Source organism: Stylophora pistillata, chromosome 2 (genome assembly GCF_964205215.1).
Source record: "Stylophora pistillata chromosome 2, jaStyPist1.2, whole genome shotgun sequence".
In the NCBI taxonomy this organism is placed as follows: domain Eukaryota; kingdom Metazoa; phylum Cnidaria; class Anthozoa; order Scleractinia; family Pocilloporidae; genus Stylophora; species Stylophora pistillata.
The window spans coordinates 42035452-42059418 of NC_142520.1; the positions used below are offsets into that span (position 1 = coordinate 42035452).

Consider the following 23967-nt stretch of genomic DNA (forward strand, 5'->3'; position numbering starts at 1 on the left):
TTGACTTTAAAACATTGAATTTTATTTCAAAATGCTTCATCGCTCTTCATGGATAACAAAAATATTTCGAGTAAAATGCACTGTCCTTCTTTAGTCTAAACCACACCCTAAAATAGAATTTCCTGTTGTGCTTTCAGTGTCGCAACGATATCATCTACGGTGAAATGCCCTCCCTTCATGTTTTTCAGTTTTTAGAGAATTATGCACACCGTGACAAGTACTCATTTTATCGAGAGAAGAACTTTTAATTCTGAAAGACTGTTTCTTCTTTAGGCCCACGGTAAACATTTAAACACATCTTCATTCGGCCGGTTTTTTTTTTATTATTTTTTTTAACAGATATCTGAACCGAGCATTATGACTGTGTAGATAGCCTGTCTTTTAATCTGTAAAAACAACAAACACAACAGTGCGATTAGAAAGCAAAAGAGTGTAACCTGCATCAAATACCGTTTGATTCTACAAAATGAGGCGGGCAATTAAGCGTCAAGTAGTTCTGGAAACAAAGTTATGAAAACTACCCCGTCACCACGTATGCTAAATGAGCAAAGAAAGACAATGGATGGGAAAATGGAGAAAGAACCTTGAAGTTAAAGCCTGACTATAATGTCGTCTGAGAGTTGAGAAGAAGATTTATGATTTTAAGTAACGCATTACACGAAATACACTAAGGCTACAATTACTAACTGTACCTTGAGCGGGTTGAAGGCTGACATAGTGCACCTCATGAATATGTCCCAGCACAAGTGCTTTGCTTTCGTCAACTGAACAATGTGGCGTAATGATTACATCATCTCTACGGGGCAGACTGCTGACCACACGAATGCACGTTTTATAGAGGTTTGCTGCTGCACACAGAATCAAGTGATCACCCCAAACGCCATCTTGTTCCATGTCTGTCAGGTATTCAGTCCATGTTTGATATCCATGGACAAAGTGAAACAGATCTGTTCCATTCGGCTGTCAGAAAAATCAGTTAAAAAAGAAGACTCAGAGTGGTGCGTGACCACCTTTAATTAGCAATTTACTGCTACTTTCGAGACCACATTATGTAACAAATGAATTTGACTGCACTCAACATCATTGTGTGGCTTCTCAAATAGAAAAGTTAAACCTTTTAGTTCTAGGGCTACATGCTGCTATCAGAGCTCCTAAAAAAGACCATCATGAGTAGTAGCAGTACGCCACTCACTTCGGGCTTTGAACGCTGGGATAGGCTCTGGTGGCGTTGAACAGTTGACCTGTATACAAACTTAACCTTTATCATACTCTTATAATAAGAGCACATGACATACTCCGTTAGACATACTAACATCAACTTACTAGCTTTGGGTTACTCCTGAGGTACTGGACCAAGGTTTGTCTTAATCTGCCATGTGGGATTTTGATTCCTTTCACAATTTCCAGTTGTTCTGACAAGGCATAGAACATGCAATTTCCTGATCCTTGATTGTCAGATATTCTGAAGCCCCTGTCTGATGCAATCTTCCTCAGCCCCAATGATAGCTCTGTTCTGCTCTGGACTTTCCTTGCATCGAGTTGCATCCGCTGAAGGTTCTGGATGATTCCGTCGAGAGAGCCTGGAAGAGACAAAGTTTTTATTAATCTAAATGCATGAAAGAAGCGCACAATCGTCAGCTGGAAAATAACAATTCCCAATCTAGTAAGAGACACTTGGAGGATAAAAAGGAAAGAGAGGCTCCAACCACCGAAAAACAGGTTATGACGTCGAACAACTGAGCCTTGAAACGATAAACTGGAAGACGACTGACTTCTTACGCGCGAACGAATACTCTAATAATCAAGATAGAAGAAGCAGAGAAGAAAAATGTACGACAAGGTCTACACTCGGACATATCTTTGTAACTGGAAAAAGAACCATAGGGCCTGTTATTTAAACATTCATTCAGCCGTTGTTTAACAAAACCGCGTTCTAAACTATATGGTGTGATGTTTAACGACTTTACCGACGTATTTTAATGTAGATGTAGATGTAGATATTAAATTTAGCTTAGTCTTTTATCTAAACATTTATTTCAGTGAAAAGCCAACGGCGGGATGGGCAAAGAATGCAAAATGCTTATGAAACATTTAGCGGAGAAATTGGCAGAGAAGGACGTTGAAGGTTACCCAATTTACCAGGATTTCTTTCAAAATATTAAAATCTGTAAATACTAGCATCAGAGGATCGCGCCAGCCCTTTCTTAGAAGTGAAGTTGTAGATGATTTTAAAGTAAATTATACAGCTGCTGACCTATTTTTAAACTGTAGATATCTAAACCCCTATATCAAATTAAACCTTATAGGACTGGCTATCAGACTATACCAAAAATTTTGGAAAAAAATGAATTGTCGAATTTTTCACGACTTCTAAATGCGAGCGCCCGAATCACCTTAAGATCTACAAGTCAAAGGAAATTTGGTCGATTGCTCTCAAATTTTGACAACAGCTAGTTTTACATATAAACAATAAACAGGTGTCTCCGAATTTTTTATTTCTAAATGCTTTTTTTTCACGAGCGGTTTTTGTACGATCACTCCACATTTTGTAAATCCTATTTCAAAAATGTTCCGTAACTTTTCACTGAAATTGAATATGGCAAATCGCAGACACGTTTTTTTTTAGCGCTTTGGCCCCAGAAACGGAGGAACACATTAAATAAGCGAAAAACAAAATTCGCTTTAACATGTAATGTTCAAATCGTGATTCGGGCACTCGCATTTAGAAGTCTTGAAAAATTCCATAATTCATTTTTTTTTTAATATTTAGTATAGTCTGATAGCCAGTCCTATAAGCTTTAATGTGATATAGGGGTTTAGATATCTACAGTTTAAACCGGACGCGCTACATCGCTTGCACGCGAGACACCCCTGAAGGTGCAAGGTAACCTTAAATTACGTAATGACCTTTTCCTGAATTGTAAATAGCCCGATTAGCTTTATTGTTAATTTAATACTAGTAATATTAGTTTTTAGTAGTTGAGCGTTTTAATTTATAAAGTATTCTTGTCAATAGATCAATAAACTTGCTTTTATTCAAAAAAAAAATTTTTAAGTGAACACTGTCGAGATGGCCAAAAGCTAGCAGTGGAAGGAGTGAAAACAAACCTCTCATGGAGAATACGTACTGTTCACTACTTGCATAAAACCGCGGTTAGGGTTGAACCTCGTATATTAAGCTGGCCTTGTGTATTTCCTTTACCGTTTTAATATATGGTAATTTGGTAATATCAACCAAGTTGAAATTGTAAATTGGCCACCGTAAAGAGTTAAAAGCTAACGTTTCGAGCGTTAGCGCTTCGTCAGAGCGAATGGAAGAATTGTGGGTTTATATGCAGAAAGTGGAGCTATGCTATTGGTGGGAGCATGGCAACGAGAAAACACCAATAAAGAAGTAGAATGAAAAGCGTTCGTTGATACCTGTGGGGTTGAGAGTGCCGATTTTAAAGATAAACTTTTGTTCAAGAGTTATGCGGCTTTCCGAGCTACCTTGCAAGTTATACAACAGATGACGTTGGCTGAGGTGCAGGTGAAGTGATCGATGATGATCTTAATGGATCGTTTGGGTCCCAATATTTTTTCAGCGTTGTGAATGAAGGACAAATTTTGCATCGTGCGCGAGTGCACTTTTAAAAAAGTGCCGGGTTGGTTATTAGTTTGGAATGAACTTCTGACCAAAAACTCCCCTGTGTTTTTGTGGCGTTCGAATGAAATGAGTTGTGGTCGTGAAAAGATAGTGTCAGTCTTCGGATTGTTTTGAAGTAATTTAAAGTTTTTAAGAATGATGGATTTAACTAAATGGTTGTAAGGGTGAAATCTGAGAGTAAATGTAATGCGGTCGGAATTTTCCTTCTGTGACATTTGTAGTGATGACTGTCAATCAACAAGTTGCGCGCGGTGTTGGCCCGTTTGAATGACAGAAACAGGGTAACTTGGTTTTTCGAAAAACTGGCACATTGACTGTGCTTGGTGAAAAAAATCAGCGTCATCACTAAACCTTTAAACTTTAAACTTTAACGATAAATACTCCCAAAAAAAAGGTTTTTCAGTACCTATTTACAAATATGAATGCTAACTATATCTGACAAGCTGTTGTTAAATTCTAAATTCTAACTGTCACTTGATCATTCATTCATGGCAAGTTTCAGGACTTTCTTAAAGGCCTTTACAGATGTAACGTTTCTCAGGTCTTCGTCAAACATGTTCCACAGAGATACTGCTCTATAGGCAAAGGACCTTTGGCCGGTAGCTGATCTGAATAATGGAATGTCAATCTTCTCATCATTACGAGTTATGCGATTATGTACAGAAGATCGTTTTTTTAAACTTAGCACATAGATATTCAGGAGCTAAGTATACGCTATAACAGCGTCTCTGAATTTGAGTATTTCGTCAACTGGAAACCAGTTGAATTCATCCAGTAATGACGTTACATGGTCAAATTTTCGAGCACCGCAGATGATTTTGCAGGCGAAATTCTGGATGAGTTGCAGCTTTTGTATGTTATTAGAGGAGGTATTAGACCACAAAGGCGAACAGTAGAACATTTTGCTAAAAACAAGAGATGTACTAATTAAAACTAAAGTCTCTCTATCGAAACAGTATTTCACGGGTTGATCTGAACCAGTTTAGTCAAGCAAAAAGAGACTAGGTGGGAGATACGAGTGTCATAGGTCAGATGTGAATCTATGTATACTCCTAGATCTCTCGCCTATTTGACGGCCGTGAGATTCCTTCCAATAAATAAAACAGTAAAATTAACTGAATGTTTACTTATCATCTGCTTAGTGCCTATCAACATGAACTTCGTTTTCCCAGGGTTTATTAACAAATCATCACTACATAAACACGAAGCCTTAGAAAGTGATATAAGGGAATGGAATTCTTGACATAAGATGGATGCGAAGATGAATACAACAAGTAACTACGTGAGTCTGTAGGTTTGTAATACATAAACCGTTGCCTTCAGTTGAAATTTTGATGTCTAACAAGGATAAAGAAATGTCGGAAATCTCCCCGGTATCTTTTAGAGCCGGGTGAAAGGAATTGACCGCGGTTATGAATTGAATTAGCTCCTCTCTCGTAGAGGAGATAGTGCCGATACAGTCGTTAGTGTAGCGACCGTAGAGTTCAGGTTTAGGGCTGTTGTATTGGCTGAAAAATTGCGGGTGTTCGACAAAACCTACAAAAAGATTGGCCTAGCTTGGTCTCATCTTGGTACCCATGGCTACACCACTGGTTGTTGGAAAAAGTTGTCCTTGACTGAAAAACAATTGAGTGTGAGCACAAGTTCAGCTAAGCGAAGTAGTATTTCAGATTTAGGTTCCGTAACAGTGCGTTGATCGAAAAAAGTTTTGAGGGCCAGAAGACGTTCGCCATTAGGAATGACAGTGAAAAGAGATGTAACGTCCACAGTGAAGAGAAATTTGTCTTTGCCTAGAAAATTAATGTCGCGAAGACTTAAATAGCATGGTGGCTGTCTTCGATATATGATGGCAAAGTTTTGAAGATGGGAGCCATAATTTTGTCTAAATAGCTGGAAATAACTCTTTACTGTGGTTAATTTAAATTTTCAACTAAGTTGATATTACCAAATTACCTTGTTACCCCCATCGACGCAGCACCACCGTTTCTCTAGAAACTTACCCGTATTAATATAAGATTACTTAGCATTAATGAGTTGGACAACGACTTCATTCTTAATAGAACATAAACACCTTTTGATTGGAACAGTATTCAAACTTTGGAGTTGTTTTGAGAAAAGGAAAAGAGCGTTCCCAGTCTCCCAGTTGCAGGCAATTTACGTTTGTTTCCTGGAAATTGTTCCCCACTCTATATATCCCAATACAAGTTCGATTTACAGTAAATGTGGGAGACAAATGGTGTGCAGTTTAGGTGGGCATCACTAGCATAAAATAACTTATTACAATATTTCTAATAGATTAATATGAATGAAAATAATTACCTTTTTCTTGACAAATTTTTTCTGCCAAGTCCTTGCGTTTCACGAGTTTATGCAGTAATTCGACATTCAAAGCTTGGTACGTTGCGTCACAACCTTTCTTCTGCTTCCATATCAATAACATTTGGTATCCTCTCTCAGGCAGCGTGTCATGTTTTTGTTTCAGATTCTGTATTTCTGGCTCCGTGACTCCCAAGCGACGCCCAAGCGCCATCCACTTTTCACCGATTTCGTAGCCTAATTCTTCCAATTCATCTTGTTTTGGTTTACCTTCTTTTACTACAAAAACGAAAGAACACTACCATTACCAAGGTTTCGCACCAACAAAACCTCCTATAGAGAAAAAAAAATCGTTCCAAGTTGATTAAATTCTGCCGATAAGTGCTCAGGACCAAGGCAAACTAAGATGTCAAACAGTTTATGAGGATTAATCAATTAGGTGAAGATCTAGGACGTATTCGATATTCGTCAGTAATATGGCCAACAATAGTAGTAAGCAAGATCAACAACACCGAAAAAAAAAACCAAACCTTTAACATTTTCAGGCTTGAAAACCTTTCTTGTTGAACTCCTACCAGAACTTGGTTGGTTTTCTGGAAGAATCAAATGAAGCTCAGGCAAAAGTAATCTTTTGAAACTTACTCTAAAGCAACTAAGATTCTAGAGGCTGGGTAAAGGTCTATCAAGTATTTTACTACCTTTAGTAATATGGCCAACACTGGAAGTAAATGAGATAAAAAAAAAAAAAGGCGATGCTTTTCAAGCGAAAATCGATTCATTTAACATCCACAAAACAAGATTCTGATACCCTGGTGGTATATCCTGCTCACTTTCATAAGGTTTACTTTCTTCCCCTCGGATTTGGTGTCTCGTTCATGAATAAAAACATTAGTAGAATTGTGACAAAGGGCTGTCAATAAGATTTGAAGTAGGTGGGGATATTTTGAAAGTAGCCGGAGGCCCCCTCACAGGTGAGGGGTTTGGGGCCGCCCAGGTCCCCAGCGGGGTACAGGGGCAGAGCCCTGTTTGGGGTCCAGGGGGTAACGCCCCCGGAAGCAAAATGAGTTTAACATTTTGACATTACCAAAAATTGCCTTTCCTCAGAGAAATTCTAGCAAGTCTCACTTCTTGAAAAGAACAGTACTATTGATGACTAGTCAGTAGAGATGGCTGATAAAAATAGTGGGCACCCCCCCCCACTCCACCCCCTAAGAAAATTAAGAAATTGATAGTCAAGCAAATGCCATTTCCAGCATTTTCAAGGGGTGTTTCCCACCAGAAAGACAATCACAATCGTGAACTAAAAACATTTACTAAATCTAAATTTGCAGAAAGCTCCTCCTGTGCCTGCAGGGTTACACAAGCCCAAATACCATTTTAAGCCTTTCCTGGAGACATTTTAAGGCAGCCTCTCTTACCTCTGTGATCGTATTTTGAGAAAATAAAAAATAAGAGAAGTTTCTGTCCACAAATGCTATGAATAAACTCGAGTTTGTTGCCAAGTGTAACAGTTTGAATTTGTAGAATGAAGTATAAAGGAGAGAGATTTTCATTAGTTCCCTGACATTTGAGGGCGAATGAGGGAATTCCAGTGAAAACTACCTAAATAAAATGATTGAGAAATTGCAATATACCAAATTTATTCATCCATAAGCCGAGCGATTTTTTTATAAAACTACCAAAATCTCGAAAATTTGAGCTAGAGAAGGGTTCTCGGCTTATAGCCGAGTGTTTTTCCAAACATAATTTTTCCAAAACAGCAAATTCAAAGGAAACATAGATATAATCGTCTATAAGTCGAGATATTGAATGCAGAAATAAATAACAAAACAAGTTGAAGTTGGTCATTGAGTTTATTTATGTGGTGGCTTCCAAAGGAGCGGTTCATTGTTTTCAGCACGTAGCGAATACGGCTTACTGTTCGTCCTCTGTGTCGGCGTTGAATTCGTCGTCCATCTCCTCCTCATCCGCTAGTTCTGCTGCTTCTTCTGAGTAGATTGCTTCATCTTCCTTTCCGTCTAGAGTGTTAGAGATTCTGCAAGTTTTGAACGAGTGTATAGATCTCGCGAAAGTGTTTTGATAATTTCGAAACTGACCGATCAGAATTGCCCATTCACACGATTGGTAAACAAACTCGTCGCATATTACGGTGTTGAAATTTGCGATCACGTAAAAAGAAAACTTACCTTGCCTTCTCTACTCTGTAAAACAGTCAAGTAATCTCTCATTCAGCCGCGGATATTTCGGAGTGTAGCGGCCCATTGTTGTGCGTTTCGCAGACATCTCGAGCTCTCCATTAAAAAAGTTATCTTGATCTTTCCTCCAGCGGCGGACCATAGACTAACCAATGACGTACTTTCCGGTTATCTCGAAATTGTTTTTGATGGCAAATACTGCATTGAAACACTTTTCTGTTCCGAAACTTTTGCGTTCATTTCCGTTTGTTCGAGAATGGAATTCTCTGAACATGGTCTCGGCTTATAGCCACGTATTTTCAATTTACATGTTTTAAGAACCTTCCCAATTGAAACAGACCGAAGTTTAGGGTCTCGGCTTAAAGCCAGGTTCGGCTTATAGACGAATAAATACGGTACTTTACTTTTCATAATTCCTCCAAGGAAATGAATATGCTGGTCAGACTTGCTAAGTATCTAAACTTTCGATGTTATTTCGTGAGTGAAGTAGCCGGCGATTTTTGTCAGAGTAGCCGGCTATAATCGCCGGCTGCCGGGTACTAATGACAGCCCTGTGACATGGTATATTAAATAAAAAATGATATCATTTACGAAAGTTAACCAAGTCGATCTACTCTCCACCTTATGATAACTCACAAGCACTATAGCAATGGCTTAAAATGAAGGAAAAAGTAAAAAGAAACCTAGTTAAGCCAAAATAAAGTTAAGATTGCAACAGTTGTAGAAAGGTACAATAGATTGTATTCGAGTGGACTTTGAAGACGTCAACAGATGAGATGGACAAAGCTTGATTTGTGTTTCTTTTACTGCGTCCTCCCCCCCCCCTCTTTCGAGGACAAACAAAAATGCTACAATAAAATCAATGAAAAACAACAACAACGACTACAATTTCTGACCATCCACTCTTCTCTTCCACAACCTTTGACAACAAATATGGGTGAAATATCAAAAGGAGCCTTTTTTTCATGAGCTAAAAGTTGCTTTCTCGAGCAGATATGTAGTTTTAAGATTCACTTCTAAGCATATGACTGACGTTAGCCTGCAATGTCCACAAGTGTACCTTTGGGTTGTTTCAGACGATTGTCACTGCAGCCAGGTGACATTTGACTCTCTCTCATTCCTAAGGAAAAGAGGTTGTCATCTCCACCTTAATCTAACTTAACCCTGAGGTCACAGTGAATCACAAAAAGATCTGTTCTGTAGGTTAAAATAGTTTGGGATCTACGTCCTCAAAAGTAATTGAAACCATCTGTTTCTAACAAAATTGTCTAAAAAACTCAATTTGTGATCATCCCCTCTTCTCGTCTAAAACGTGTTTACAAAACTATGGAAAAGTATCAAGTAGGATCATTAACAATGAGCTAAGAGGTACTTCTCTTCTGAAACATGTTTACAAAACTATGGAAAAGTATCACGTAGGATCATTAACAATGAGCTTGGAGGTACTATTCTCGACGAATATTTAGTATGAAGATTCATTTATAAACAATACAATTAACAATAATCAGCCATGTCTACATATGTACCTTCGGGTTGTTTGGGACGCTTGTTACTGCAGTCGGGTGACATTTCTCTCTTTCTTTTTCCTGAGGAAAAGAAGTTGTCATTTTTGCATTAATCTAACTTACACCTATGGTCAGAGTAAGTCTTAGGAAGATCTGTTACGCAAATGGGAAAAAAATCTAAATATGCCTACAGGTACATTATGTCTATTTGCCCACCATTAAAAGATTCTTAATGTTTGTATCTAATAGAAGAACATTATCTAGCAAATTTACTTTCCTATCTTGCAGAGTTATCGAGAGGAAAATAAAGGGAAAATTTGGACGTCGCTAGTATCAAAAGAAGATGAAAAAATACCACACTTAACTGCAGAAATACTCTTGAAAGACAGATAAAAAGTAGCAAAAAGTCAAAATATAATCGCTACGATGACTGCTATCTGGGTTCAAAACCTAATAAACTATATGACGATGCACTGAGTTTTGCGAGGACACTCATATTTAACAATTATTCGCCGAGGGCGAGGTGAATATCGTAGAGTAATCCCCGAGACGAAGTCGAGGGGATTATTCGACAATATTCACTTAATTTCAGAGCTGAACAACAGAGAAATTTCTAAATTCATTACATTTTAGTAACATTTATTAATATTTCATTTTAACATTTTATATAAACCGCGCGGAGCGGTTTATATAGCGCCATATAAGAAATCGCTCGACCGATCAGATTGCTGGAGACTGCTCAGCTCTGAAATTATACAAATCCTAGTTAGCGCGTAGAGAAATCTAAGTGAATTTAGTAAACTTTACTGGAAAATTGCTACCTGGAGAAGCTTTATATCTAATAACTGAACGCACCACTGTGGTTTGAAGATCGGCAACAGCGATAAAAGCTTAGAAATAAATAAATAAACAACTTCTCAATCTTGTGATAATCTAGCTTACAAGTAGTCAAACAAACAACGCTTTAAGAACTCGCCAATTTACAAATTTAAAAGCCAAAGTAAGCTTCCTTTGCTTTGAAATAAAGCTCATTATGATTTTAAGAGTTTCGCACTACAACAGAAAAACACGGCGGTAAGAAAAGCTGTTTGGCACTTGGGAGGATGCCTATTCTTCTAATTATTCCTCTTCGAAGGGCTTAGCACTTAGGGTACCCTATCGATTCAGAAGCAAAATTCTGCGTTATCTTCACTTGTGATATGAAAACTTTTCCGCTCTGAATTCTTAAAATATAGTGGTCTACCTAGTACCACTATACCCCTTCTAACTGAGTTACGAAAAAGAACTAAGGTCAACTATAACTTGCCTCAATAATTCTTCACAAAGATTTTTCTCTTCCTTGCTGTCAGAGTCACACGTTGTCCAAATTGCCAACTTGATCACAGTTCTGTGGCACTTTAATGTGAGGTGGTAATCCTTGCTGACTAGAAATCGGGCGGCGTTTGCATAAAACGCGGGGGCTTTGCAGTGGGGATATAACTTTGAGGTCCAATCCCAAAAAAGTACACCTAATCTACAAAACAGCCCACTTGGAACGTACTTTGTGTTAAATTTGAGAAACACTGGTAAAGGACCATTTTGAACTTTTGTTCCTTTTGCATTCTTCAATGGTAACCTCAGCATACATGGTACAAAGTAAGGGTACTCTTCCCCATTGCAGTTCTTAGAGTCGCAAATAACAACAAACTTTTTCATGATGTGAATCAGCGAGTCCCTAATATCTTCCAATTTCAGATTTTTAAAAGCTCGATCTAGCAACTGTTGTGAAAGCAGGCCTCTTCTTTCAAGGAATTGCTAATCTTTCTGAATACTAGGGTCATTTTTCCACGGTGGACTCGCCGTAATAATCTCACTAAGCACTCGGATTAACCACTGTGGATCCAGCACGACCAAACCGGCATCTGGGTTTTCAGGATGGTCTTGGTAGATAACACTTCCACGTGCTTGCAAAAAGTGTAGCAATTCTTCAACATCATCCGTGTTATTAAACTGGCAAATGCCTTCAGCAATGTCTTCTTTAAAACTCTTTTTACGCACATAACGAACCTGATTATCTGTTACCATTTGGTGGATTTTTTCCTCAACACGGAGCCACTGCAAAGGGATTTCATTGTTGATATGTGGCATCCTTTTACTCAAATCCAATAATTTCTTACGCAATGAAACGATTTGTGGGTCGTCCTCCCTGTTTGGATTTGAATTATCTATGAAGAACAATTCTTGTGAAATGTGTTTTCCAATTGCGTGAGAAGCCTTTTCACAAATGGTTTTGAACAGGAAATCCATCTTTTCCCGAGGATTTGTTACACCATCAGCATGTGTACCAACAAGAACAACAGGAGGTAATAAGGCAACGGGTGCGTTACTGGGCAAAATATCCTTCGAGCTTTCTGACTTTTTTTTAACCAAAGAGTGCACCAGATCTAACCACCTCATCATGTGATCAAGATTTGTGTCCTCGTCATGAGGTGACTCAACCACTACCTCATCGTTACTATGCGTCGTAACCCGACATTGAGCAGGAGCGCTTAACTGCTGAGTAAGATCTGACACTAGTACATATACGTCTTCTTGCGATAGGAAAATAGGGTGAATGGCATGGTAAACTGCCTGGCCTGCGAAATCCCAAACAACAGGCCACATTTCCTCAGTTTTGGAGGTGTCATTTCCCTCGAGACCACGCTCAACGAGGAAGAGTACTTTCTCGGGTATTTCTTCTAGTTTTTGTTCCTTTTTGGCATCCTGGGCACCTAATATCGAAATTTTGTTTAGTGACTTTTTTCGGTCTGTTTAAAAACACTCTCCCTGCGTAAACGACACACAGTAGCAGATCACTTAGGAATAACTATTCTACATAATCTTAACCCAGGAGTGATTGTTCAAAACTATAGTTATGTTAACAATAGTGATACCCTGTGAGCAGAAGCCCTTCTATCTTCCTAGATTAGCCGGGAAGAGGAAGGAACCTTCCTCTAATCTAGGAAGATCGAAGGGCCTCTGCTCGCAGGGTACAATAGTGAATGAATCATCATCCAATTGATGAGCGCTAGATATCAACCAAAACTTCGCAACACACCTGAGTGCGAATGTCACCCACTCCTTGTACAAATATGCGTAAGAAAGCATTAAAAAGCGTGTATCCCAGAAGGGGGATTTCTACTATTGCGTGATTTGACGCAAGTTTATAGGCGGGAAATGCACGAGTGTAATGCACCCAAAAAGATCTCTTGTGTAGAGACTGTACACGACTAACTTGTTCATTTCTATGGGACGTTTTCCATAAATCTGAAAAAAGCGGGCCTATCCGTGCATTGCCAATGTTTTATTTTACACATGCTTGCCCGCTGAAATGCCTCATACCGACCTGCGTAAAATAACTAGAGAAAGGAAATCCTATTTTGGTAGAATAGAATGAGTTCAATTAAAATTTCTGGTGTTTCAAAGTGACTTGGGTCTGTAGAGAACAGAGCTGGCGTGAGTGAGCTGATGTGCCGCGACAGAACTTACACGACGGAATACAGCGTGATCGTGTCGCTCTGATATTATGATTTGTAAAAGTTTTTGACTGTGAAACACCAGTTTGAATATGTTTTTTTTATCCTTTCCTTTTTGTTTTGTTCTGTTGTTGTGTGGCTTGCACAAAGTGTGATCGGTTTTATTCACTTATTCATTTATTTGTCCACGGGAGTCAAGCGCCTGTCACGTGGTCTAGCGTTGTTGGGCGCACAAGTATGAATAAAGGCTGAAAGTTTCTAAAGAAACTGTGGTGCTGCGTCGGTGGGAGTAACAAGGCAATTTGGTTATATCAACTAAGTTGAAATTGTAAATTGGCCACCGTAATGAATAAAAAAACTGACGTTTCGAGTGTTAGCCCTTCGTCAGAGCAAAGGGCTAACGCTCGAAACGTCAGCTTTTTTATTTGTTACGGTGGCCAATTTACAATTTCAATTTAGTTGATATAACCAGATAACCAAATTACCACACAAGTACGAGTCAGCCATCTTGTTTGTAAGCGTGGACTCGAGTAATTTTTTTCAGGTGATCGTATCAAGAGTTAGTTCTCCTCGCACAAGCCAACACACCCTGACCCGCCTTGTGTTATAAGTGCAGCTGGTACAAGAGCTTTTATGCTCTTAAAAGACAACATTCAAACTGCTTGAATCTTCGGTACGGGTTGTACTACACAGAAAGGAGTCGTTGCACTCTCGCAAGCCAAAAACTATCGGCTTGATCCATCGGTGCGGTCGCACCACTGAGTGTCTGAAAGTGTTCGAAAGTGTTTGAAGCCTTGCACTGATAACACTACACAGAGGCATATTTCAAAACGAAAAAAGTAAGTATGGGAATCTCGATTGAACAGTACCGGTCAAGGATTGGCTCACGTGACAATTCTGTGAAAACAAAGGATATCTGATCACGTTTTAAGGATCATTTAAGGAGTTTACTGCTTATGTTATATTTAAATGTATTTTAATTGTTATCTAGTTCATCTTTGTAAAATAGTTCATCTTTGTTGCTTAGATTTCGGTGATTGTGAACAATGGTTCCCATTTTCGCCTGCAGGTAACCAACCTATCGGTCACCTGTCGGCCGACACATTACCAACAGTTGGCCGACAGTGTTAAGTAGACCAAAAAATTGATCGAAAACAGTCAAAACTTTTTCAGTTGAAAATAGTACATTAGATGTGTCAATTGCACCCTTCGTACCTATCTGCTTGATTAGGTTTGAACGATAAAATAAGCTTTTATTAACCCATCTTTCGACCGTACGTACCAAAATGTAGTAGTAAATTAAGTACCTATTTCTTATATCCTTGTCTGTCCACAAAAAAATTTCTTTTCTCTATTTTGCCATCTGTCGGCCTACAGTTTTCGTTGTTTCTTCACTTTTACCTAGATTTCACAAGTCGGCTTTCCCAGAGTTGGCTTGTCTTCTAAGTGCGCATTACAGCGAGGAGTCTTTTATTTGGATTGTGGTGTATCGCTGGGATCTTGTCTGGGCCCTCTTTTATTCACACTCTACACTAGCAGAATGTTTCAGATTGTTCAATCGCATTTGCCTGACGTTCACTGTTTTGCGGATGATACTCAATTATATATTTCTTTTTGTCCCAATGACGCTATTGATGAGTCTTCCGCCCTAAATGCTTTGGAGTCCTGTGTTGATGATATTCGCTCATGGATGTTAACTGACAGTCTAAAGCTCAACGATGTTAAGTCTGAATTTCTGGTGATAGGAACACCTCAGCAGTTGACTAAAGTTAATACTCATTGTATACGGGTGGGTGATTGCAGCGTCTCAGCAGTCTCCTCTACTAGAAACCTCGGTTCTTGGTTTGACACAAAATTATCAATGGCTACCGAAATAACGAAATTGTCTAGCTCTTGTTTTTATTATCTCTATAATATTCGGCGTTTACGGAAGTACCTCTCTAGACGGTGCCCTGAGATTCTGGTGCATGCATTTGTGTCATCTAGGATTGACTTTTGTAACAGTATTTTGTATGGTATTCCTGACTATCGTTTAAATAAGCATCAAAGAATGCAGAATGCTGCTGCCAGACTGGTTTGTCAGAAAAGTAGATACTGCCATATTACACCTTTACGTTTTTATTTACACTCGCTACCAGTTAAATTTCGAATTGTTTTTAAAATTCTTTTAATTACTTTTAAGGTTGTTAAAGGTTTGGCACCTACATATCTAGCCTCTTTAATTTCCATTAAGTCACCTTCACGGTATGATCTTAAGAGTTCTCGTGATAACCTCCTCCTTAGTTATCCTAAAAAGTTGTCTAAAGTAACTATTGGTGATCACTCCTTCACGTATGCTGCGCCGAAACTTTGGAACGCGCTTCCTCTGGAAATTAGGTCTGAAAACACTGTTGCTGGCTTCAAGTCTAAACTTAAGACACATTTATTTCGTGCTGCGTTTTCATAGCCTGCCTAATATTAATTACATTATTTTATTTTATATGGTAATTATTCTATATATTGTGATCCTAACCTATTTATTATTGTTCTCTTAGTTTTAAACTATTTAAATAGTGATATGTTGTAATGCGCATTTGAGCATATCCACATGGAATTTACAGACTACAAATACTGTATTATTATTATTACTATTATCATCATTATTATTATTATTATTATTATTATTATTATTATTATTATTATTATTATTTACCAGCACGGAAACAAGTTGTTGGACAATACAAAATGCAAAATGAAGGACACACATGTAGTGTTTCGGTTTGCCCAATTTAAGTACCGTTAGGATTCAAGTGACTAAGCCGTGCGGTGATATTTCACTGAAGTCATTTACCGGAACGTTTTGTATCCTGAATTTCTGTTCATACCACATGCTCAGTACGAAAATTACTTAACCAGTACCTGCTTAAACACAATTTTTAGCCAGTGAGTGAAAATAGAACTTTTTGTTGCCATTTGAAAATCAAACACTGCTGTTGTCTGGATATTCAATATGACGGCCTCTTCAAAGAAATAATTTTTTGATGTTTACATAGCTAAACTGATTCACCAACACCTAACCTAAAACTGCGGTTTGTTGTTAACATAAAAAACCTTGGTGCTAAATGTCTATTATGATTGATTCCAAACTTTGAGGAAGTAATACATTCAAACTCAGTAACAAAGTGGTTTCGCTTTTATCAAAATACGAATCGGAGCCTAGTAGTTTAACATTTCATAACTTCCTGTAAGCTTAGCAGTCTTCTAAATTTTCTTCATAATGGTTCAGACAAGCACTGATATTTAAACTTGGTAACAATACATATGTATTAGGCCTTAATTTGGTAGTACAACTCCTTTTCAGTTAATTGATTGCTTAGTTTTGGTTAATTCGTCACAATACTGATATACATAAAAAATTACACTCTTGATTGGCTGAAAACAGCTAGGTGCCTTTCTCATGTATCACTAGGGCAAAACTTATGTACAAATGTAAACTAGGCTCAGGAACAATAGATCACACTAGAAACCAATCAGATTTACACGAAGTAGGTTGTGCTGATTTGAAAACACAGTGGCTGACCAAATTAAACAAAACCTTGGATATATTATGTTCAATGATAAACACTGACGAAACTGCATTCCTAAGTAGGATTTCAGCTGAAGGACAAATTTTGATAGAATGTCAAGTTGACCATTTACATGATGATGTCAACTTCACCTATTCATTTCATGTCTCCAGAAAGCTTGATTTTGGGAAACACACCGGCATGAAATTACAATTTCAAAAATAAGAAAACTTGAAAGATTCTGGTACTTTCAATCATATGATACCATCAAGCACTTGCCTGTACATTGAACTCTGTTGTGTTTAAGTTATGTCTCTGATTACTGTTCCTGAAATCTATTATGGTGACACTCTATTTAACTTTCTGTTAAATAAAACCTAAAGGTCAAATTGTAAATCTTATTGAGTTAAAAATTATTAGCAATGTTAATGTAATGTTACTTCAAAGTACTAATCAACATATGATTCATTAAAACATTGCTTGTCTTCTGATCTTGTAATGCACCTATCTTTTTTCTCTAAATGCATCCATTTGCAACCCCATATCCACCTACCTCAACTCAATTTTTCTGTGTTCTCTATTGAAAATACAGTCCCACAAAACCCAAATACAATAATTACAGTAAACTTTTTGCTCTTAACCAACTGAAATAGAAGTTTGTGCCCTAATGAACTGTACAAACCTATGCTCAGCATTGTGTTACTTTACATGTATGTACTGTCCAAAATGAGTCATACATTCAAATCAAATCAAGTTACCAATGGCTTCTAGTGTAGATCACATAAATTCCGAAATGTCCCCGCCCTTCTGCAAAGTTTTGTCCTCATGTACTGGTACACAAAATGCCAAAAATATTCATTTGAAATGCTTCCCTAGAGTAAATTTCACATAGCTTGTCTTGGAAAGACAATCAACCTACAAAATTCACAACTCGATTCCACTTTGTTACATCAAAAAAATCAAGACTGAATCTACCAGGTCACTATGAAAAATAATGGACGTTTTTTTAAGTTCCTAAAATCCTCAGGTTACATGTCCAACCTTTGTTGTCAAAATGAGACCTCCATAACAAAGTTTGGTCTTTAGCCCTCATCTTGAAAATGAACATTTCAGGACTATTGTATACTAGTTATCTTGTTTTATTGATGAACAGGAACAATATTGAAAACTATCTAACCATGATCAGATATTAGCTCCTCTAACAGAAACTCAATACGACACCAGACACTAAAAAGCAGCTCAATTTTGTCAGTAACACATCCATGCATTGCGGACCTATTTTTGAGCAAGAAGCTCTACTATGAGTGTTTTATTGTTTTTTTGTGTTCTTTTAGGGGGTTTTCGTCTCTGCTAGCATTAGAATTTCATCAGTTTCGGTGTTTTGTTTGTTCATGTTGCTACTTGCTGGCCAGGTCTTTTCAATGGGAACTTGTTCAAAAATTTAATTTCTATCTCCATGTAATTTGTTTTGTTATCCTGTATCAATTCAAGCTAAAAGCTTGTTTCCATACTTGTTTTCCAGGTTATGCAAGACTTCTGGGCAGAAATAAAAACCAGAGAGAAGTTCCGAAAATGATTGGCCATTAAGCAAATTGGTCGATGGCCTAACATAGTTACTCCATGCATCTGTTTCAGCCAATCAGAAAGCGCGTTATACAGAACCTTTAAAAACCTATCTTATGTTCAATTTATCAGTGTTCTTGTTAAGAGCCGGTAACCAGTTATTTTTCCTGGCTGTTCAAGTAAATGTTACCCGCTATTTCACTAAAACTTGGGACTGAAATATTTACCGAAGTTATCGGACAATTTTTTCCAGTTTTTGGAAAAATATTACTTGTCTCCGTCCAACCAATGCTGTGAAGATATCTATCACGCGTTACTAGTTTAAATATACATCATATGTTGAAGAAATCCAGCTTTTTTTGACCAAATTTATTCCCCACGGCCAAACGAAAAGGCCCAGCATATACTAAAGAAACGTCATGGTTGACAACGTGGCATCCACACGAGGAAAACCTGCCCCTAGACCCCGGCGCAGGCCTTTACGGCCCCAGCATGGGGGGAAGCTAACAAAGTTACTGAAAACACTTAGCAAAAACCCTGATTTATGTATGATAAAGATAAAGATGTCTGATAAAGTGCGCTGTTCAGCCAATCACAACGAGTGTTATAGAGAACCTTCATAAACTATTTTATTTATACTTAATGTATGTATTTAACCCTACGAGACATTGGAAATTTGCTTCAAGTTATTAAGATTTAATAATAATCTAATTATAATAATAATAATCTAATAAATTATCTGCTTGTTCCAGTGTACCTTGAATCGGTAAAGAAGCTTGTTAACGTAAACGCTAATGAGTATACCCCCTTACAGAGCTGAACTTCCCCCCCCTTACTGAGCTTTAGCTTACCTGTATTTCTTTGAAATTCAATGTCCTTTTTCGAGATATTCTCTAAGTGCCTTGGGTTATAAGCTGCAGATATAAATAATGATTGTAAAATGTTAGTTTCATCAATATAATTTAGATATTATCTTGCTATCAGAACTGAAGACTATTTCCAATAGACCCATTGCAAATTTTGGCTGGACAACTTCTCAAATTCTTAGTGAAACATTTGCTTGTCATCCTAAGGTTATAAAATCAATCATAGAAGAGGCTCAGCTAAATAGCATGATACTAATCTTCCTTTTTCAGGAAGAATTTTAGTATATACACTGTATATTGTCGCAGCTAACATTGACAACTTCGGTATAGTGACAATTTTACTTTACTATATTGTGAATCTTAATTCTTTAAAATTAAAGCAAGAAAGAAGGAGAGAGGGAGGAGAGGAAAAAAGGAAGAAAGTACTCCAATAAACTTTGAATTTTAGTGGCTAATGATGGGATTCTTCTCAATTTGGTTTTCTTTTTTTTTTATTTTTCTCACTTTAACGGTATTATGATAATCAAATTTTTTCTGTTGGCTTATTCATAATTTCCACACAACTAGAGGTCACCTTAGACTTTCTCACAAAATACTCTTTGTGGCAGTGTTTAGCTTGAGAGGGGAAAATCTTTGCAAAATGTGGATGAAAGTGTTACATGTCACTTACATGTATACGCATGTAAAGAATACGAAAGGTGGTAAGTTTTGAGCTTGGTGAAGAAATGTAGAAAGATGTTTTTCAGTCTTTGTCACAAGCGTGGAACAAAGAAAAAAATCTGAGTCCCAGTGAGGAATTGCACCTCAGACCTTTGAATTCCATGCTCCGATGCTCTTCTACTGAGCCACAGCGACTCTATGGTTAGCAAGGCCATTATGAAGTTCAAAACATGATGCTTTTGACATTGCCGATCCTACCAGTATGCTGGACGCATGTCAAATATGAACTTCGTAATGGGCCTTGCCCATCATAGAGTCTCTGTGGCTCAGTGGTAGAGCATTGGAACATGGAATACTCATAGGAGTCAGAACTTTTTCTTTGTCCCATGCTCGTGACAAAGACTGAAAAACATCGTTCTACATGTCTATGCATTTTCTTCGTTTACCAGAGTAAAAATGAATATGATATAAGTAAGAGAGGAAAGCTTGCACTAACAACCTTCAAATGAACTCTCTCTCTATGATCAATGATTAAAATTGTCAAGTTAGATTAAAGGAATTAAGTCTACTGCTAACACTAAGCACTAAGAGTTGCCATCAGCAAGAAGAGGTCTTCCCATCTCAGCAGAAATTGTACACGAGAGCAAACAAAAAAAGAAAACAAATCAGAAAAAACATTTAAGGGGCACTGCAGTGACAACAGAGGTTCAATGTCCACTGTTAGGACTAAGTGGGAGAAGTTTGAGTTACGTATAAGTTTCAACTTACTTTCAATTGATTCTGACGCAACTAGTTCAGAGGTTTCACGTGTAAGTAGGTCACTTGAAGTTTCTTGTGTTACTTCTTGTGGTTCCTTTCCTTCTTCAATAAACTGCTGAGTGGAATTTTTATAGCTACTGGATATCTCCTGGGTAACCACTTCAGCAAACTTATGGTGAAATGCACTTGTGGTCTCTAAATCAGTAGGATTTTTCCATGCACCTGTTCCTGCATTCTTGATAAATGGAATCATTTCAATTCCATCAGTGCTTGGTTCCTGTTCATTAAAAGTTTCACCTCTGAGGTATCCTCTAAGGCTTGTTTTGCCACTACGGTCCTGACCAATTAGCATTATTTTGATACGTCTATCGTAGGTTTTGCCTGTCTTTAGTGCTCTCCTGTATGCTGCTAGTGCCCCTGGTCCTCTTGCGGCCAAATATGCAGGGATTAAATCTGTGATGGTTCAAAACGTTAATAAGTAAAATAAATGAATTTTCTACCTTTAATGCTATCCACATGGATCTTTTACATTGCATAACAAATCCAAAAGTAATCAATACTCAATGAGTACATTCAAACAGCCTTAAGTGTCAACCATGAGAAGTCTGTTTTTGAAGGGACTTTGAGAGCTTATCTCCCATCTATCATTCATAGGACCTTAAAAACCCATTTTCAACCTTAATGCAATGCCTGCTGTAACCTATTTCCTGTTACATGAAATTCAAAACCTCCAAAAACCGTCTTTCTCAAGAGCCATCCTGAAAATATAGTCAATTGTTTTGCAGTAAATGCATTCACCACTTGTCATTTTACAGTCTCCTTGCAGTGTTTTGCATTTAGTCCATATTTAATTGGAAATTGTGCCCTTTGAAGTGGAAAGTTTCGAACAATAATTATGTTAAATCAGGCCAACTCTTGCGGGATCTGTTCGCGAAGTGAAAGCCCCTCCAATACACTATATATGTCATGGTATGTTTTACCTATAAGCCTAACTAATACCAGTCTTACTAAGGTTAGCTCAGGAACCTCACAGTACCTCTGTTGGTCTATCCTCTAGGCTCCAATAATGTTTAAACTGGACCTCTTTTTAATTAAGTTCAATTTTGCTTTTTAATTTAAAAACTATTTTCTTATTTCATTGCAATTCCATTCTTGTGAGACTTTTGTTTGGTACAACAAGACATTCAGTGTAAAAGGATATTCTGCCATTCCATCAATCCATTGAATAGGGTCACCCTGTTAAACTCATGGTATCATAATTATTTCAGACCTTGCTCACTTTGTAAATATAATGGCTCTTCTGAAATGGTGAAATGCCCTCCTTTTGAATAATCAAAAATATTTCTTTAAATAGGTTGTCAGTATCAGTATCAGCAAATTCACTGAGTATACCTGGAATAAATGAAACAACTCTTGTTTTCTTACTTTGACGGTGCTGTTTGTACATCTCTTGTCCAATGGCAACTGAAAGATCAGCATACAAACTATCATCCCCATTACTTCTGTGTCTCAGCTCTGGTTTCTCTTTATTTTCTTCAGCCAGTGCACGACAAAGATCTCTGAGCTCATGATTTAATTCTTCATATTGATCTTGCCTAAAACAAATGCTCTTACAGTGCTGAAACCTCTTGAAAATTTCTGCCACCTTACCAAGTCTCCCACCTACACCAATTACAACATCTGTAGTGAGACTTTCTGGCGGGAAGTAGAGCCATTCGAGGGGATCTTTAATTCCAGGTTGCTTCATTGCCTCAACAATGGTAATATTAAAAAGTTCAGCAAATAATTCAGTAAATGTCTTGCCACCATCATAACATGAACCTTCAGGGACCAGGACAGAGACTTTTACCTGAGGGAATCTAGCCAGTTGTTCGGACAACTCTTCTGTGAGGAGTGATGAAGATGAATCAATCCACATCCCCCTCCATGGATTCCAGTGAGTTGCTAGGATGGTAACTTTGAGTGGATTGCTGGAGGAATATCTTCCATCACAAGGCAGCTGATCAATTATTTGTTTGGCACAATTCTCTGCTTGTTTTTCTCTCTGCAAAAGAGGAATCATATGTTTTACAGCTGATGATAATAAAGGTAGCTTGGAGACCTCTCCATTGTTTGTATATGTAATATGTATAATGTGCCTAGCTGTCATGTTTAAACCCATTTATAAGTATATTGTATCATTCACAGCTATAAATCATGCCATGGTGCCACAGATATATTTTGGTAATAGTGCATCTAAATCTAATTGGCCAATATGTACTGCTTCGCGCAAAATACTTTCTTTCAGACTGTTACAGATTAAAACAAGGTTTCTGGTTTGCTGCTTGTTTGGCAAAGCTTTCTGCACAAACCCTGCTGCCACAAGCAGGGCTCTCGTTAAGTGCTGGCCACCAGCTCAAGAACCAGGTTGATTTCTGAGCCGCTAATACTTTTCATGAAATAATCTGTGTGTAAGTTGAAATGAAAATAAATTGGTGCCAACTGTCTACTTCATGAAGCAAGCCATCTACTCCCTAAATTAATGTGAACCCTGCACAAGGGAAACTGTTGTTTCAAAATTAATGAAAAGTCTGAGCACGAGATTTATTTTGTATTTGCACTTATCCATGCACATTATGCTTTGCAGTCATGTAAGCTGCCTTTCTAAAATTTATCCACTTTAGCTCAACACCATAAAACACATCTACATGTAGGTTATATATACAGCGTAGGGTGTTAAAATCTTAATTTCTCCTGCAAAATCGTGTAGCCCAATCAAAGGGTTATCCTTCTGCTGGACAACGAATTGTAGAGGTAAAATTTAATAGTAATGCAACGTTGTTGAACTGTGATGCAGCAAGGTTTATATTCATTACTTAATATCCAGCACAATTATTGTTTTGGTGTAGATCACAAGGGCTGATTAACAAGGTGACATTAAATTTTGCATTTCTGATAATATTGATATCAGTCTAAATATCATAAGAATTTAATATTTATTTATTCTAAAATTTTGTTGTGTAGGGCATAATTATATGTGGTAGAAGATCTCTAACTAGTCTCATTACAACAATCTCTTAATAAATTTTCCATACTGCTTTCATCATGAAAAGAACTTCTTAATGCTCTTTTTCAAAAGTGCCCTCCTGGTACTTCCTATTTGATATTTTTCATCAGTTTTAAAGATAGCTTAAACTCATGAGAATTGTTCCATAGTTTTCCATTAGATTGCTCAACAGCACTCAGAAACAGAAATTTGCTATAAAAAGTTAGAAAAATGCAAGGTGTGATAAAACTGTCTTATTTAAGCATACAATGAAAAACTGTAATGATCTGAAGCGCAATCAAACCAAACTTAGTTGTCATTTTGCTGTGCTTTTCCCTTGTTCCTCATCTTCCTCATTAATCAAAATTTATTGACCTCTTATTCTTTTACTGG

General features: G+C 37.5%; 2 protein-coding genes across 5 annotated transcripts in view; both read right to left on the reverse strand.

The window, feature by feature from the left end:
- On the reverse strand, nucleotides 1-11432 carry LOC148739593 (uncharacterized). 4 transcript variants are annotated; one of them, XM_088747136.1, is made up of 8 exons: nucleotides 10969-11432; nucleotides 9684-9743; nucleotides 9218-9277; nucleotides 6493-6555; nucleotides 5966-6241; nucleotides 1324-1580; nucleotides 693-960; nucleotides 1-386 (listed from the first exon to the last, which is right to left on the reverse strand). In XM_088747136.1, the coding sequence occupies exons 2-8, from the start codon at nucleotides 9724-9726 to the stop codon at nucleotides 382-384; spliced, it is 972 nt and encodes a 323-aa protein (XP_088603262.1). In that variant the 5' UTR covers nucleotides 9727-9743; nucleotides 10969-11432; the 3' UTR covers nucleotides 1-381. The 4 variants fall into 4 exon arrangements, with proteins under 4 accessions (XP_088603262.1, XP_088603264.1, XP_088603263.1 ...); XM_088747138.1 differs by lacking the exon at nucleotides 6493-6555 and having other exon boundaries at nucleotides 10969-11431; XM_088747137.1 differs by lacking the exon at nucleotides 9218-9277 and having other exon boundaries at nucleotides 10969-11430.
- LOC111337036 (uncharacterized) overlaps nucleotides 10965-23967 on the reverse strand; it is a 17651-nt gene continuing 4648 nt past the window's right edge. The window contains exons 4-7 of the mRNA XM_088747128.1: nucleotides 21942-22593; nucleotides 20559-21002; nucleotides 19116-19178; nucleotides 10965-12412 (exon numbers count right to left, since the gene is read on the reverse strand). Coding sequence (XP_088603254.1) covers nucleotides 11457-12412; nucleotides 19116-19178; nucleotides 20559-21002; nucleotides 21942-22593 — 2115 coding nt within the window. The 3' untranslated portion in view covers nucleotides 10965-11456. The remainder of the gene's footprint in view (nucleotides 12413-19115; nucleotides 19179-20558; nucleotides 21003-21941; nucleotides 22594-23967) is intronic.

Bases quoted from the DNA above. Each gene is read 5' to 3' on its own strand.
- LOC148739593 (XM_088747136.1), bottom strand. From the start codon at position 9,726: ATGTCACCCGACTGCAGTAACAAGCGTCCCAAACAACCCGAAG. The intron at 9,278-9,683 runs GTACATATGTAG...TCTTTTCCTTAG, and splicing joins GCGTCCCAAACAACCCGAAG to GAATGAGAGAGAGTCAAATG. The intron at 1,581-5,965 runs GTAATTATTTTC...TGTCTCTTCCAG, and splicing joins AAAAATTTGTCAAGAAAAAG to GCTCTCTCGACGGAATCATC.